At 45.0% G+C, this 15,354-nt stretch overlaps 1 protein-coding gene across 16 annotated transcripts in view; it reads left to right on the top strand.

Annotated features, from left to right (window-relative positions):
- Positions 1 to 15,354, top strand: part of NCKAP5 (NCK associated protein 5) — a 942,960-nt gene that overhangs the window by 882,131 nt on the left and 45,475 nt on the right. For 15 of the 16 annotated variants that reach the window (XM_073241351.1, XM_073241347.1, XM_073241344.1 and 12 more), the window contains 2 exons: positions 5,285 to 5,599; positions 8,599 to 8,732. In XM_073241351.1, coding sequence (XP_073097452.1) covers positions 5,285 to 5,599; positions 8,599 to 8,732 — 449 coding nt within the window. Of the gene's footprint in view, positions 1 to 5,284; positions 5,600 to 8,598; positions 8,733 to 11,709; positions 11,843 to 15,354 lie in introns of all 16 variants that reach the window. The other variant, XM_073241355.1, reaches the window with a different exon arrangement.

Below are 15,354 nucleotides of genomic sequence, written 5' to 3'. Positions count from 1 at the left end.
GCCCCTGAGGAGGAGGCCCAGGTTATGATGATGCACTGGCTTTGCTACACCTGCATCTTTCCGGCCCAGCAGCGCTTTGAGGCAGTGGCAGGAACCAAACTGGCTGCTGAGGCAGCATTCCATGGGTTCTTCTTCCACTTGGTCACTGGCCTCTGCTCTAGGGCTTGGAAGTATTAAGAAATTGGTCTTTAAAATATTCAACAACTCTAAATGATCTTATCCCTCTGGCTATCTGAATTAATGAAGTCTGGTTCTGTGTGAAAAAAGCTACAAAGAAAAAGAAAGTGGGTTGTTGTTCCCTTTGGTCGCTGGAATTGGAACAAAAGGCAGTAGGTTGGGATTGCAAAAGGAAAGGTTCATATTCAGTTTAACTTTGGGAATAACTTCCTAAGGGTTAGAACTGGTTTTCATACACCTCTTCTTTTCATTACACTCGGCAAGAGCAGACTGTGCATCAGGCACTGTGCTGGGTGCTGCTGATGGAGAATAAATCAGGTCCTCTGCTATCCTAGCATTATCAGTTCTATGAACGTGTAATCAACACACTGTAGGAGAAGGGCAGTATGGAATTAGGAATGAGCTTATATGGGAATATGGAGGAGATGAATACAACCCAATCTGCCCCAAGATGCTTATAGTCCAATAACACTTATTTTGAGAATTACCACCCTTCTCTGAATAATAGCTATGTACCAGTTCCAGGCATTATGCTATGTTTCCACTCCTTAAAGCACCCCTGTGATGGTTATATGCCCTAATTTTCAGATAAGGAAATTAAAATCACCCACTGAGGCACCTGGTACAAGGAACAGAAGGGCTAATGATCAGTACAAGCTGAGTGGGAGTTTTACATTGTGCACCCCAAGTTAAAGTTGAAAAGTCCCTGGTGGAAACATTTTTCCAGAATTTTTTCTCTGCCATCATCCCATGTAGAATTTTGCCCTTCTTGGCTGCTCACCTCCCTCTTAAGCACAGTATCTTCCGTTTTTACTGAAGCTCTGACAATATTCCCAACACAAGCACTCTTCACATTTTTCCCAAAAAGAGGAGGGCCTACAAGTTCCCTTATCAGTTGCTAATACTAAAATGGTATTTGTCTCCTTGCCTGCCATAGATATGCAAGATAGTGTTTTCAAGGTGTGAATAGGATGGTTCTGAGTCCATTCTATAAGCAAGAGATCCCCACCCTTCTGCTGCTGACATGCCCAGAATGGATCCAGGTGCTGAGATGCTGCGCCCTCTGCTCTCAGGGGGCCAGTGGTGCTGGGGCAGCTGGTGTTTTCCTCAGAGAACCATATGTTTTCTACGTGTGTCAGGACTTTAAAAGGACTAGGAAGCACTGCCCTAAGCCATCCCATGAAACATCCGGGGCTTAGTGGTGGTAATAAGTGAGAGAGCCTTGAGAGCGAGATAGAAAGAAGGCAAATGGGAAAAGGAGAAGCAGGTGAGGGCTGACCAAGGTCAGAGATGTAATTGGTGACCTTAGAGAATGAAACTTGGCGGTCCATCTAGGAACCCACACCTTGAACTCATTATCAAGGCCTCTTAGCAGCTGTTCTCACAGCCAGGAATGTGAACTTAACTTGTCAAGATCAAGATTGAGTCAACTCATTTGAGATGCAAGGCTGGCTTGCCCTTTGAACTTTGTTCCCACCATGGCCATTTAATTATTTTATGAGTCCTTATAATTCTCTGAGAAAAAAACTGGCTTCAGAAGTACAGTCTCTAACACTTTTTCAGGTTACAATATTTTTATGAACTGCAAGAAACTTACAGTGCTGTAAAGAAACTACGTAAAGAAAGTGTCAGCATTTTCAATATAATCTCTATTTCCAAAGGTTTATGCATTCTGGAGAAATTTGCTTGAGGGTGAAATTTGACATAGGGTGCCTGAGTCCCTGACCATCTACAACTCATTCGCAGGTACTTTACAAATGAGTCCTTCAAATTTGCTGTATTTGTCATCTGTAATTTTTAGAATTAAAAAATGGCTTTAATAGCAGGTGGCTTCTGGGTTTTGTGTCAGTGCACTTCTCAAAGAATCAGAGAACTCAGGAACACCAAAAGTCCTGTTCTGTAGAGCCTGTTATGGTAACATGTGAAGAGAAAAAAGAGGGAAAAATAATTTACAGGGACGGATGCCAGAAAATGTATGTCCGTAGGAGGGCACCAGACTTAGACTTCTTTCATTGTTTCCCCCATCCCACATCCCTTCTTGCTCTTCCTGCCCTTGTGTTACAGGCCAGCCCAACGTTCCTGGGCTTCACTGTCTGGGGCTTTTCCCCAGAGAATTACTGAGAAAGGCAGCCAAGAGTTTCACTTTGCTTTTGAGTCTCCATTTGAGGGACTGGATTAAGTGCTTTTCGAGCCATGAAATACTTGGAGGAGAGTTCTTAGACAAAGCCAGGAAAACATTGCCCTTGGAAGCAAATGCCTATCACCAAGCCCAGAGAGGTGAGATAAATGCCAGAAAAAAACCCGGTGTGGAGGGAAGTCTATGGATGCAAAACACCAGGGCAGAAGGAAGGGTTACTGGGCTATTACAGTTCAGCGGTGCCCCGTAGATCAGGTGGTGTAGGCGTCCTTAGTGGAGGCAGCAACCATGCAGATGCTGGCAGTGTCAGACAGACTCCAGCCTCAGGATGGGGAGCATGGGACCCTGCGCAATTCCAGAGAGGCTCAGTGCCTCATGGGAGCAGCAGCCATTCCATGAGCTTTCTGCTCACAGAGCTGCCTCGATGACTATTAACCAAACAGACCCTATTTCTGGATTTACCTATCCATTTTGGGAGAATCAGTACAGTTTGGTGGTGAAGAGGATGATCTTTACCATTGTGCAAGGCTGGATTCAAATCCCAGCTCTTTATTTATAGCATATGGCCTTGGGCAATTTACTTATCTCCTTGAGACATGACTCCTTATTTGTAAATGGCAATAATAGTTCTTACCTTACAAGGTTGTAAAGATGAAGAGATGATACAAAGAAAGCAGTCAACTCCTGGTAGCTCTTAATAAGCAGCCAAACTAGGTGATTCATTTTCCCAAAAGGAAAAAAGCCTGTAATGGCCCGCACGCTGAGCACTGCGGTTCCGGGTTGGCAGTCCCGGCAATGCTGGGAGTAGATTATCCTGGCAGGCAGCCAGGGGCTGTTGGGACTAACACGTCACAGCTGTTACCTCCCAGGAACCTGATTCCCATCTCCAAAGACTGGGCTGGTTTTGATGAAGATCTGCTTGACCCTGTGTGAGGCTGAAATAGTTCCAACATTTAGAATTGCCCCACGGACAGCACACGGACATGCTGGGTCTGAGGAGTTTTGTGTATCTAAGCTAAAATGAAGAAAGGACGCAGTTCTGAATAGCAGGGGTATTTCTTTTCGAGCTCTTCTGGTAACACCTCCCCATGCAAACAGCTGACCATTTCTCAAAAAGACCATTCTGTGACAATTAAGTCCCCTTAACTGAGGAGAAAATGAATAATCTGTAAAACTAGTTGAGAAAACACCTGACCGTGTAGAGGCCCTGAAATGAGTGGGGCTGAAACTGAGCCCTTGTGATCCTGGGGAAAAAATAAAAAGCATATCTCAGAGCCTAGCCATATGATGCAGGGCTCCTCAAGTCCATGATCAACCTCAGACATCCGGCACTACAGGAGATGGCTGATTAGCTCTATATGGAGAAAGGAGACCTGCATCTCTCTACTGAATATCCCTTTGGACACTGAGGTTTCTCTTCTGATAGGGACTTCATCTTGCTACTGCTTCCAAAACCAGACCTATGAGAATCTATAAAGCCACTCTGTATGCAACCCCACTCCTTTGTTTTTACCTTAGCATTAGGAATTTCCCAGAATTCTACTCACTTACAGTAAAGAGGTTTTGAGGAGAACAGTGGGGAATGGGCAGATTCTGAAATTCAGATACTGATTTCTCAGCATTCAGTGAGATGGTGTGTAAGAAAGGTACTTAAGGTTGAACTGTTTCCTTCTCACTAATACCTAGTAAGCATACTAAGCACTTTGTATATGTCACCATTAGTTCATTCTTTCAGCTATTGCACTGTATGCGAAGTGTCATTCTAAATTCTGAAGATTTGATACTGAACATATTTTTATCATCACAGCAATCCCATAGGAGCCTGAAAAGTCTAGAGTTACAGTTCTTTTGCAAGCATTCATACAGTGGTTATTGGTGGATATACTCCAAGTCCACTATTCCATAAAGCACCATGAAAATGTTAGCTGTTGAGCCTCTTAATACAAAGATTGCATCATTTCTCTTATATTCTCCACTACTCCTAACATGGGGCTGAGTGGGCCTCTTACCCCATCCTAGATTTATAAGATGCTGACATAAACTTGACTAAGATGTTTCATTCTAAGATTGTCATATAAGCAGGAGACTTTTTGGGTGACCACCAGATCTTAGCTGTTGCATTGACTTGGATAAACCCTACCACCATTTCAGAAATACAAATAGATAATAATTGTTTTTCAAGAATTGTATTTTGGGCTGTATATAACATTTTTTGAAGAAGAGACATAGGCAGAATATGTCACACGCACATATGGTGATAGAAGCTTGATTTCTTTCAGGGAATAGAGGGATCCCTGGGAGTGACAGGAAATCCAAAGGGTGCTGATGAGTTTTGTCATTACATAAAATGAGAATGAAAGAAAGTGGCTCCATAGTCTTCTCAGTAAGACTTCAAATGGCAGTCAAGCCAAATGAAACCCACACAAGAAAGTGATGTTACCATGGGTAAGGCACTTTGGGGATGGCCCTTAAAACACGTGAATTACTTATCCTCACAGTCAGACTGAGCAGCCAGAGGCTTAGTGAACTGCCCAGTGGATGACAATTCATGCCTGCGATGCAGTTACCTTTGTTAGGACATCATGTCAATTTGTTATGGATGTTCATTTCTCATCTTATTTCAGTTAATAAATTTTACCTAATCAGTTGAAGTCAGATGATTCCCAATTGAAATAAGGGTAATTGGAAGTATTTTTTTCTAATAATTGTTCTTTTCCTGTTCTAACTCCAGAGAACTATCCAGGGTATACGTACCTGTGCCCTTTTGCTGCCAGTAACAGCTTTCTTACCTTATTATGTGAAGGGAATATTTTCATGTTCAATTAAATGTGTGTTTAATGTCACTCCCTGGAAAATGAGTACAGCATCAATAGTATTTGTTCCTTCTAGATGTCCCCTTTCCTCCAGATCAGATCCAAATGCCCACAATCCTTGAGCCTTCTCTAATACTCACTGTGTTATTCTGTCTAGAATCAAACTGCCAGATGAGGACATTGGACAGTGGGATCGGAACCTTCCCACTCCCAGACTCTGGAAATCGCTCAGCAGGACGGTATATATGCCAGCCAGACTCCCCAGAGGACGCAGGGCCCATCCTGTCTCTCCAACCCGCCCTTTGTGCAGCTTCATCCATCGGAGCCCAGACCCTTGAACGAGAAGTGCCTTCCTCTGCAGACTGCCAAGGCACTGCAGATGACGCCACTGTGCATCCCACTTCAGACCCCATCGTGATGGCCAGAGGGACACGACCTCTTCAGAGCCGCCTCCCCAAGCCAGCCTCCTCAGGTAAAATGTCTATTACCTTCCAAATTAGGTTGCTTTCCCACCAAAATAAGGCACTTGCTGACAAAAATGGAAAACAGAAAAGGTTTCAACCAAAAGGTTAGCAGAGACCTCTGCAAAATGGAAATGCAGATGCATGAAAATCCCTGTATGTCCTCAACCAAAGAGTAAAAAGACAAATATTAACATGGTCTACTTGCCAGTGGGTTTCAGCCCAAGGCAAGTTCACTATAGATTCAGTGTGACTAAAGAAATGACAGTAGAACATTCTTGGGGTGAAAGGGTTATACCTGACTTTATTCCCATGGTGGCAGGTCACTAAAATCCTATCCACACAGAGCAAGTCTGCATGCAGCAAGCCGGTCTCTGCCTCTGGGCCTCTCTGCCCACACAGCCGTCCTCTGGGCCTCTGTCCTCGGCACTGCCACCACTCCAGCCTCTGCTCTGCTCTCCTGCAGCCTTGCATCTGTGCCACCGTACTGCCCAGACCACTGGGCAGAGCTCTTTATATAGAGTCAGTAACAACATATTGCCCACACCTGTGTAGTGAGCTAGCCAACCAGGGCCAGGTGAGAATCCTGGCCACAGGAACCTTCACTTTATCCACACTATTCTTTTCTTTTTTTGCAGTTTCTTCCTGGGTCTGTTGTTCTGTTTTTGTGTATTTTAATTGAAATATTGTTATTATCTTAATATCACGTTGAGTATAAATACATCAGAAGGAAATGAGTGTGTAAGTACAGTATGTTAATTAAGAAAACACACAACACACACACACACACACACACACACACACACTCACACGTGAGCTTTATCTTTTAAGACTTAGCTCTGAGTATAGACCAGTTTAGACCCAAGACATAAATTTAGCTGAAACTTTGTTTGCCCTCTAGCCAGAAATGTATGTCTTCTGACATATTCCTATCCTGTTCAATATATTTCTATGTTGAACTATAAAAAAACGTAGTCTGCTATACCAGCAAGAGACTGTGCATTAGCTGCAGTGAAGTGGAATGAGCCTCCCATGGAGAAGTACCATCCTTTATGGTGGTCAGTTGAAACAAGCTTTCATGATTAAAGATAGGACCAGGCTAAGGGTCAATGTTTTTTCATTATTCCCTCAATATTAAAAATATTTATTGCAGCTCAAGATGATACTAAATAATTTTTAACTCATATGGCTTTTGTTGCACTTATAACATGCATAAGCATATGAAATAGAACTCTAAAGACTCTCATTTATGATTTGATGATAGAAAGGAGCCACAAGGAAAGATTATGTTATAGGCTTCTGAGAAATTAGAAAAGAGACTTTTAATTAAACATCCTTGAATAAGTGTGATTGGGCTTATTGCCATGGCTGAGTTCTTTTCTCATACAGTAATACTCATGACCATGAATGTTTCATCACAAACTTCTGCTCACTTTAAGCTCAGGCTACATCTTAAAACGCTGTAATGCATATTATTTTTTAAATAAATGCATTGTTAATTAATGGCACAGCCTCCGGAGATTCAGGGGCAAAATCTTAGTTATAGATTATGTGCTCTGCGCCTGAATAGTCACATGTGTGACCTCAATTCAGCAGCAGGCCGCCGAAAAGACTCCGTGATTAAACACTGTCATTATAACAAATTGAATAGAAACCGCAAGCCTTGAATCGTTCTATAAGAAGGGGATAGGAAGGATATTGTTCTGATCGTGCTGCTAATATTCACTGCACCAGTTTTCTGAGGTTTGTGTCTTTATTGTCATGAGGAGTTGTAAAAAAATAGTATGTGGTAAGAGTGAGGTCAGCACACTATGGGACATTTATGTGTCACCCATCCTGATGCTTCCTGTCCACAGAATGATACTGTCACTGTGTTCCAGAGTCACGGCTTGCTTTCTGAGGTTTCTTTTTCCCTTTGTGGCCTTTGGTTACTCATTTTTAAAATTAGGTGATGGACAGCTAGCTGAAACAAAAGACAAATGGGATTATTCCTACTTGGAGCAGTCATACTTCCTGTTTAACATATGCATTTGAATTGGTTTTCCTCTTATCCCCAAATCAAAAAGGGAAGTAATTGTACAAATCTCACACTGCTGATGAAAATACAATTACTTCACTTCTGCTCACAAGCAAAATGCTGCTGAGAGGCTATCACAGCATGTCCCCCTGATCATCGTTGAGGCTGGAGGGTAATAACAGCATTTCTCCTTTCTGGCAGGAGGGAGGACTAAACACTGCAGGTTGATCTACTATTGGGGGTAATGGAGGAACTTTCTTTAATCATTCTCTGCTGATTGCACCCTTGCTACTCAAAGTGTGATCCATGGGCCAGCATAATTATCACCTGGGAGACCTGGGCACGTGTCAGAAATGCAGAATCTCAGGCCCCTACTCCAGACCTACTAAATCAGAATATGCAATTCACAGAACCTCAGCTGATGCATATGCACAGTAAAGCTTGAGAGGTACTGCCCTGCAAGATCTTTAAGGGCCTCCAAGCACAGTTTCCCAAATCACATGATTCAAGATGACCTTAGTGGTATTTGAGGAAAATCAGGGTTCCCTGCTCAAGTGTGTCTGGGAAAGGCTGCAAATTTGAATCCTCTCTTTGGAAATTATGACAATTCCCATTAACACAGTGAAGGATCAGAGAAGTCCTCCCAAAAGGAAACCTGTTTATTATTTGATGAATAACACTATTTGAGGAATAACCAGTGTTGCCCAGTTTGCCCACTGATCCCTTTCTAACATGAAAAGCCTATCAACATTTTGTGGACCCATGGCCAAGGACAGTTCACCTCGGGGTCTCCAAGGTGGACATACTCTAGAGATACACACAGTTAGGAGGATGTGTCAGCTCAGACGTGCAGGGACAGAGCGCTGGAGAATGCAGCATTCACCGTACTTGGAACTTTTCTATTATTTCTGAATGTCTCCCTCACCTCCCTCCCTAAACTTGCAAAAAGCTGAAGAAAACTGATTGTGATTTCATATGCATTTCCTCATTTAGGAAAAATCAATTCCCAGAAGCAGAATGAAGCAGAGCCACGGCCTCAGACTTGCTCATCATTTGACTATACTGACAACACCAAGGCAAGGGAGCCGCTTGCAGACTGGGGCAGTGAAGACAACGCTGAGACCCAGGTAAGGGGAGGCCACCAGGAGGGTGCCCTCTGCCTGTTGATCCTGATTGTGAAAAGTGGTCTCCTGAAACACTTTTGTGATAGAAGGAAATTTAAATCAAATTTTCCCTTGCTTCAGTGAATTAAAAAAGGGCCCAAGACTCACCTTTTTCCCTGAATTATTAAGTAACACCATGGGTTCTCAGGAGGAAGAAATTGAGATGCCTCCATGGATCAGTACCCAGATTCATGAGGTATGGATGCTCTGCCCTGATCAGATGTTGTGAAATAGGCATTCACTCCCCCAAGCCATAAAAGCACCACTTAGAATGATTTAACGGTATGTTTTCATTATCTTCTAAGTTACTTTAACCTTTACCTTGTTCCTACGAGGCAGGTAAAACAGGTATAACTATATTTCTTTTAGGGAACGATAAATGGAGGCCTGGAGTGGTCAGGTGGCTTGCCGGAGTCAGACCTGCATTTTTCAATGCCTATCATTTTTGCGACAGGTTCTTCACCTACCCTGAGGTGGTGCCCAGAGGCCTCACACTGTGTGACCGGACCTAGGGAGAAGCTCATGGCTCAGGGCCCTGGCTGTCATCCCTCAGAGTGCCCCTTGGTACCCTCTTCCATGCTCCCTCCCATTTACCTCTTCCAGCCTGTACGGAGCTTGTCAGCTTGTCCTGGGGCTGGCCCCCTTCAGGGTCTTTGGTGGTGTGGGGCAGCGAGGAGGTTGGGAAGAAAGACATATGGATCAATTGCCAGAGCATCTGGCCCTTCCTACCTCTGCTGCCTTTGGCTTTCCCAACCCCGGCATTAGGAGCCCCTTGATTTTCTACCCAACTATGAAGAAATACCCAGATTAGCCCACACTGAGGTCCCCCACAGCCAGTGTGGCCAAGCCTTCTTTCAGTCTTTAGCACCTCATTCTAGAAATGGGACCACGAACAAGTAGGAAAAGAGATCCTCTGGGCCCACAGCCTCAACTTACCCCAGAGACACCAACTTCAGAGAGGTACTGGACCAAGTTCAGGGAACAAGGGAAGGTTACCTTGGAGCTGGGATGTCTGAATCCCATGTCTAACACCCAGCATGACTGCCTCTATGGAATGGGGATCTAAGAGACAAAGGAGCAGCCAGTATTCTATCACACCTCAGTTTAAACCTAAAAATGGTAGGACTCCTCCAAAGCAGTGGCTCCCAAACTTCAGTGAGCATCAGAATCAGCTGGGGGCTACAACTCTTGCTGCACCCCACATGCACTCCACGTCCAGGTTGGTGTAGATGGGTTGAGGTCCAAGCATTTCTAACAAATTCCCAGGTAACACTGCTGGTCCACAGAAAACACTTTGAGAAGCACTACTCCAAGGACTCCATGCTGGCTTTGGGAACTGGAAAGTTGAGAAACTCCTAAAAAACAACCAGAGTTGGAGGGGAAATAGTTCAGAAACAACAGGAGGTGATAGTGCCAAAGGGGTTTAGGAAATTCCAAAAAAACTTTAAAAAATAAAAAAAGAATTACTGCTGGCCAGGAAGGAGAGGTTCCCTCTACTGATGGCAGGGCACCCATCGCCCAACATACACACACATCAACACACACACACCTCTCTCGAGCTCCCTTCCTCACTGTCCTGCACCAGCTCTGTCCACGGAAAATCTCACCCTGACTAGTAAGAGTCACCACTGTGCCTTGGACCTTGGAACCCTGAATATCAGCTAGGGAACATCTGAAGCACGAGTTAGCTTTCTGTTTCCAGTCTCCAGCACAGTGCCCAGTCCCCTTAGTGTTTGTTGAGTGGAAGGATGAAAAAAATGTAGGAGAAAAATCTTATCATACCTACAAAGTGTTACTTGGGTCCTGCTAGAACTCTGGATGCTGGGCCCCCCCTGGAACCACAGCCAGTAGACTTATCATCCTTCATGGGCATCATCCTTGCTGGAATGCCAGCGTCTTTTGTATGGCACTCCACTCTCGCAGAACCAAGTACACCCCAGAACTTGGCATGCAGTAGGTACTCAATAAGCATCTGTAAATGAATGAAGGAATGAAGGAAATGAGTCACTACTCAAATTTATAACCCCAGCAGAGAGAGCTTACATCCTAAGATTTTTTTTTTTTAATAATTTCTGACCAAATTAACTCCCAAAGAACCATCCCATATACTTTGACCTTAACTGTCTGGGATAAATGGGAAATAATAGGCCATAACAGAGCAGTCTGCAAACATAAGGGGGTCCCAAACGCCCAATTCTGTACACAGGAACTACATTTCTGTTCACAGAACTGCTTAGATCCAGTATTCTGCTTCTGTGCATAAAGGGGGACACCGTTGGTGCACTACCATCCCTGTCAGCAATGCCTGACACGGCAATATTGCCACCCCAGTGACATCCTTGAGGGTCAGATTTTATGTGCATGTGAGCAAGAGAGGAGCTGAGCCCCACAGCCCGTGCACTTCCAGTAGATTTGAAGATTATAAAGATTAGGAATTGCATACTTTCCTAAAGGCTCCTGTCCTCTCAGGAGCTGGAAGAAGATTATAAATTAGGCAAGCATTTATTCTTTTGTTACCAAGGTTGATTTTTTTCATTCTCTCTGATACTCAAAAGCCAATGATGAGATCAGTTAAATAAGTCATTCATCTTGAAACAGCAGCTCATAAAAAGCACTTGAGGAAAGTAAGACCCCATAGAGAAGTGTAGGAAATGCAAAGCAGGGATCCTGTGAGGCACTGCCTCTGCCTGGGACAGTGGCAGAGTCTGGCCAATGGCTTCATTTTCATGGCCCATCTCTGCAGCCCTGGTAACTGGGCAGACTGCACAAGCTTTGCGTGAGGTAAGAAGATGGACAAAACAGAGTAGTTCTGGGGTCGGGCATGGGAATGGTGTTCTGGGCACACGACAGCCAAATATGAGCTGTTTCCCATCCTCACAGGATATTCTGCCCCATTTTGATTTGCATGAGTGATTGTAACAGTCTCATGTTACTCATCTAGGACAAGGTACCCAGAATGTGTGAGTACTCTGGCAGCGGTGGCAGTGATAGTGACAGTGACCTGGACTGTGAAAATAATGGTTTTGGAGCTGGAAGGGGCAAGTTAGTAACAGCCATGAAGAGCGCCACGCAAGGTAACGCACACGAGCACACTGGACACCCTCAGGCCCCCCTGTCTCGGGGAAGCCACTGCCTGTGCCTGTGCCTGTGCTGTGCTCCACCTCCCCCCACCTGCCCCTGATCCTACATCTTGGCTCCACATCTCTCCTGAGATCTAATTTTCTGGTATGTGCAGAAGATTGTCTATGTGCATCAATCTGTTTTCTGGTATAATCTTCATGACATTGTAGTGCAGTCTGTAAGGATTTTATTTTCAAATCTGGCATCTCCCAAAAAGTCTCCAGTTGAATTATTTCAGTAATGAAGGAATGACTCTAGAAGTAAATTTGTTCTTAATTACATTCTTTGGCAGGTCAAATCATCCAATGAGCAATGGACGGAGTTGCCAGGCTCTTTGCTCATATTGTGCTGTGTAGCTCTAGACTTGTGAGCCAGGCCATTAGGAACATGTCTGGGTATAAAGCTGACTCTCCCTCACTATATATTTTTTTAAGTCAGAATTGGCAGTGGGAAAACCATCACCCTACGGCATTTAAACATATGTATATTCAGGTGGCATTTCCTTACAGATACAAGAGGACAGATGAACCCCTCACAAAAAGTATGATCTAGGGTCTGCTTTTCTCCTGACCTACTCTGGATTGTCAGAAATACTTTAACTACACAGTGGAGAATCATTGTTTTCATACTAAGCAGCTTTTCCTCAAAATGCTAATTTAGCAATTACATGATGAAACCATGACTTTCTTTTTCTGAAGCAAGATTGAGATGTCACTTTAGGGAAAAACTAGCAACCGCAACCGTGTGTTTCCAGTTTTCCGAGAGACTTGGCATTTGTGACATGTTGGAGTAAGATGGGCATGCAAGAATAGCCATTAGCCTGGGCCTCCACGTTGTTCCTTGCTTTCCACAAGTCATCAGGGAAGCAGGACCAATGGTTGAATTATGCAAAGGCTTACCACAAGGGAAGTAGCAAATACCTGGGCATTGTAGTTAGGCCCTTGTCCCCACTGGTTCTCCGTGGTTATTAATGTCCTTCTGGTTATGACAGATAAAGGGGAAGGGGAATTCCTCATCATGCGCTTGTCCAGTGAAGATGCCTAGGGCCAGGCCGGCTCCTAGTCCATGTTCTTCACTAGGAAGCCTCATGGGTCCACAAGTGAATAACCTCACCCCGTTGACCCTCAACTGCTCCATCCAAGTATGATTTCCAGGCCCCTCCCAGCTCTAAAACTCCATTTATTTAATAAATATTTATTGAAAGCCTGCCTGGGCCAGCTTTCCAGGAGTGAGTAAATGCACAAAGATCCCTGCGAGACAGTAAACAAGAGATAATAAACTAGTAAGAGTGTAAGTTTGTTGTGTAAGTTTATTGAGAGGAGACAAGTGCTATAAGAGAGACAGAAGGAAGCAGGATACAGTTGGGGGAAGTGAGGGGCACCTCATGGAGCAGGTGATGTTTGAGTAGAGATTTGAACAAATAGTGGGAGTGAATGCAGAGAATATCTGGGGGAAGACCATTCTGAGCAGAGGACCAGCCAGCGCCCTGAGGCAGGAACCGCGGGAGGCCAGCGTGGCTGTGGCAGAGAGAACAAGGCAGAGATGAGGTCAGGTAAGGAAAGGGGGCCAGAGCCATGCCCTCCATTCTGAGACGTGCCTGGGAGCCTTTGGAGCAGAGGAACAGCATGAACTGAGATATTTTAAAAGATCGCCCTGGCTGCTGTGCCGTGAAGGCTAAGAGGCTGTTAGCCATCCAGCCACCTTAGTGGCTAGGAGCAGGGTGGTCGCAGTGAAAGGAGAGTGCTGACGGACAGAACTCTGCAGTGATGGAAACCTTCTGATCCACGCTGCCCAACACATAACCGCCAGCCACACCTGCATGGCCCGTAACACCTGAAATGCGGCTAATGTGAGGAAGGAACTAAATTTTTTAATTTAAAATTTGCTGTGGTTTTCCTAAGAGTTCTCACGTGGTCCATTTCTTTTTTCACTATCGTTTTAAAATTTCAACTAATTTTATTTTAAATATTAATAGCCAGATGTGACTTATACAACACAGGGAGTAAGAATGGTATAGTTCCAGACCAAATTAAATATGCAACACTATTCACTGGTAGATTGGAGGTGGGGTGAAAGAAAAGACAGAGCCAGGGTGGCCTAGGGTTTGGGTCCTGAAGGGATGGACAGCATTCTGCTGACTCAAGTGGAGAGGGTTGACGGTGGGCTTGGGGAGCTGGATTGGTAGTTAATTGGGGACATGCTAAGTTTGAGATACCTGTGAAGCAAGGGGAAGAGTTGGGTAGGCCGTGGGGTGCATGCGTCTGCAGTTGGGCAGGGCAGGCCATGTCTGGAGAGGTAACTTGAGTGTCAGCATGCAGGTGGCATTTGAAGCCCTGGGTGCAGATGAGACCAGGAGTGCTGGTAGAGGAAGGGCCTCATTCTCCTCTCCCATCTCTAAGTTTAGAGGTCAGGGAGAAAAGGAAGAACCATCCCGGGAGACGGAGCAGGAGCAAGCAGGGAGGGAGGAGAGCTGGGGAGGGTGGTGTCTGAGGGTCCAAGGGCAGGAATCCCCTATTCTGTGGTCCTGCCTCTCCCTCTGCCCTGGGGTTCTGGTGGGGGGTGGGCAGAAATGGGTGGGAGAGGGGAGGAGAGGTGGTGTAAGGCAACGAAAACATCTGGGAAAAGAAAAGAGATGACTGCCTAACTCTGACGGAGCCTTAACTTTAGGGCTCAAACCGTGCCCTTGCTTTGGGGCAGTGAGTCGGGCAGCGCGATGAGGAGTACACGTCAGGTGATGGCTAGGGAGGGATCCTGGTGAACAGAACTTGCTCCTTTCATTTTTTTTCCTACCCTTCTGCAAAATGAAGTGCAGATCCGCCTTTTTCCCTCTACTCTCTCTTGGCTCATCTCACTCCCTCCAACTGGAGCAAATCCCTACTTAAATAGAGAACTTCTTTTATTCTATTGCTCTGGGCTCTGGACAAATGGTGCTTCTTGGAGTAAGAAGCTGAGAGCTAGGCAGAGTAACGCTGGAAGTAACACAGCCAGCAAGAAGACCCCTCCCTCTAGCCAGGTGCCTGCCCTCTGTCTTTGCAAGTGGACTTGTTGCCAGAGCTCTGTCACCTGCTTGCTCTGGTCCACTGCCCACCTGGCTGAAGGCAGTTCTGCCAGGGAGGGGAAGCGTATATGACAAGTGGGGTGGCTATGGGTGTGTGCTGGCTTTTACAGACCCCAGGAAAGGGACATTTAGGGTGAATGTAGCATCATTAACTTTTTAAATGTTGGCACTGTTGATCTGAAAAGAAAATAGAAAAAAATAACAGTAACACACTAGATGTATAGCAGAGATTTTTTCTCCCTTCATGTCACCATTTTGCTTTGCGTTTATCACATGGGCCTGTGAACAGGAGATTGCACCCCTCCTGCCACCTAGTTCCCTCTTTAAGTAAGAAGGTTTTGTAACCTATCCACTCTGCAGGCCCCCAGAAATGTGTCCTTTCTCAAACATGCCTTCTCTCCCTGGATC

Source organism: Manis javanica, chromosome 7, assembly GCF_040802235.1.
Source record: "Manis javanica isolate MJ-LG chromosome 7, MJ_LKY, whole genome shotgun sequence".
In the NCBI taxonomy this organism is placed as follows: Eukaryota; Metazoa; Chordata; class Mammalia; order Pholidota; family Manidae; genus Manis; species Manis javanica.
This window is presented reverse-complemented; position numbering and strand designations above follow the sequence as displayed.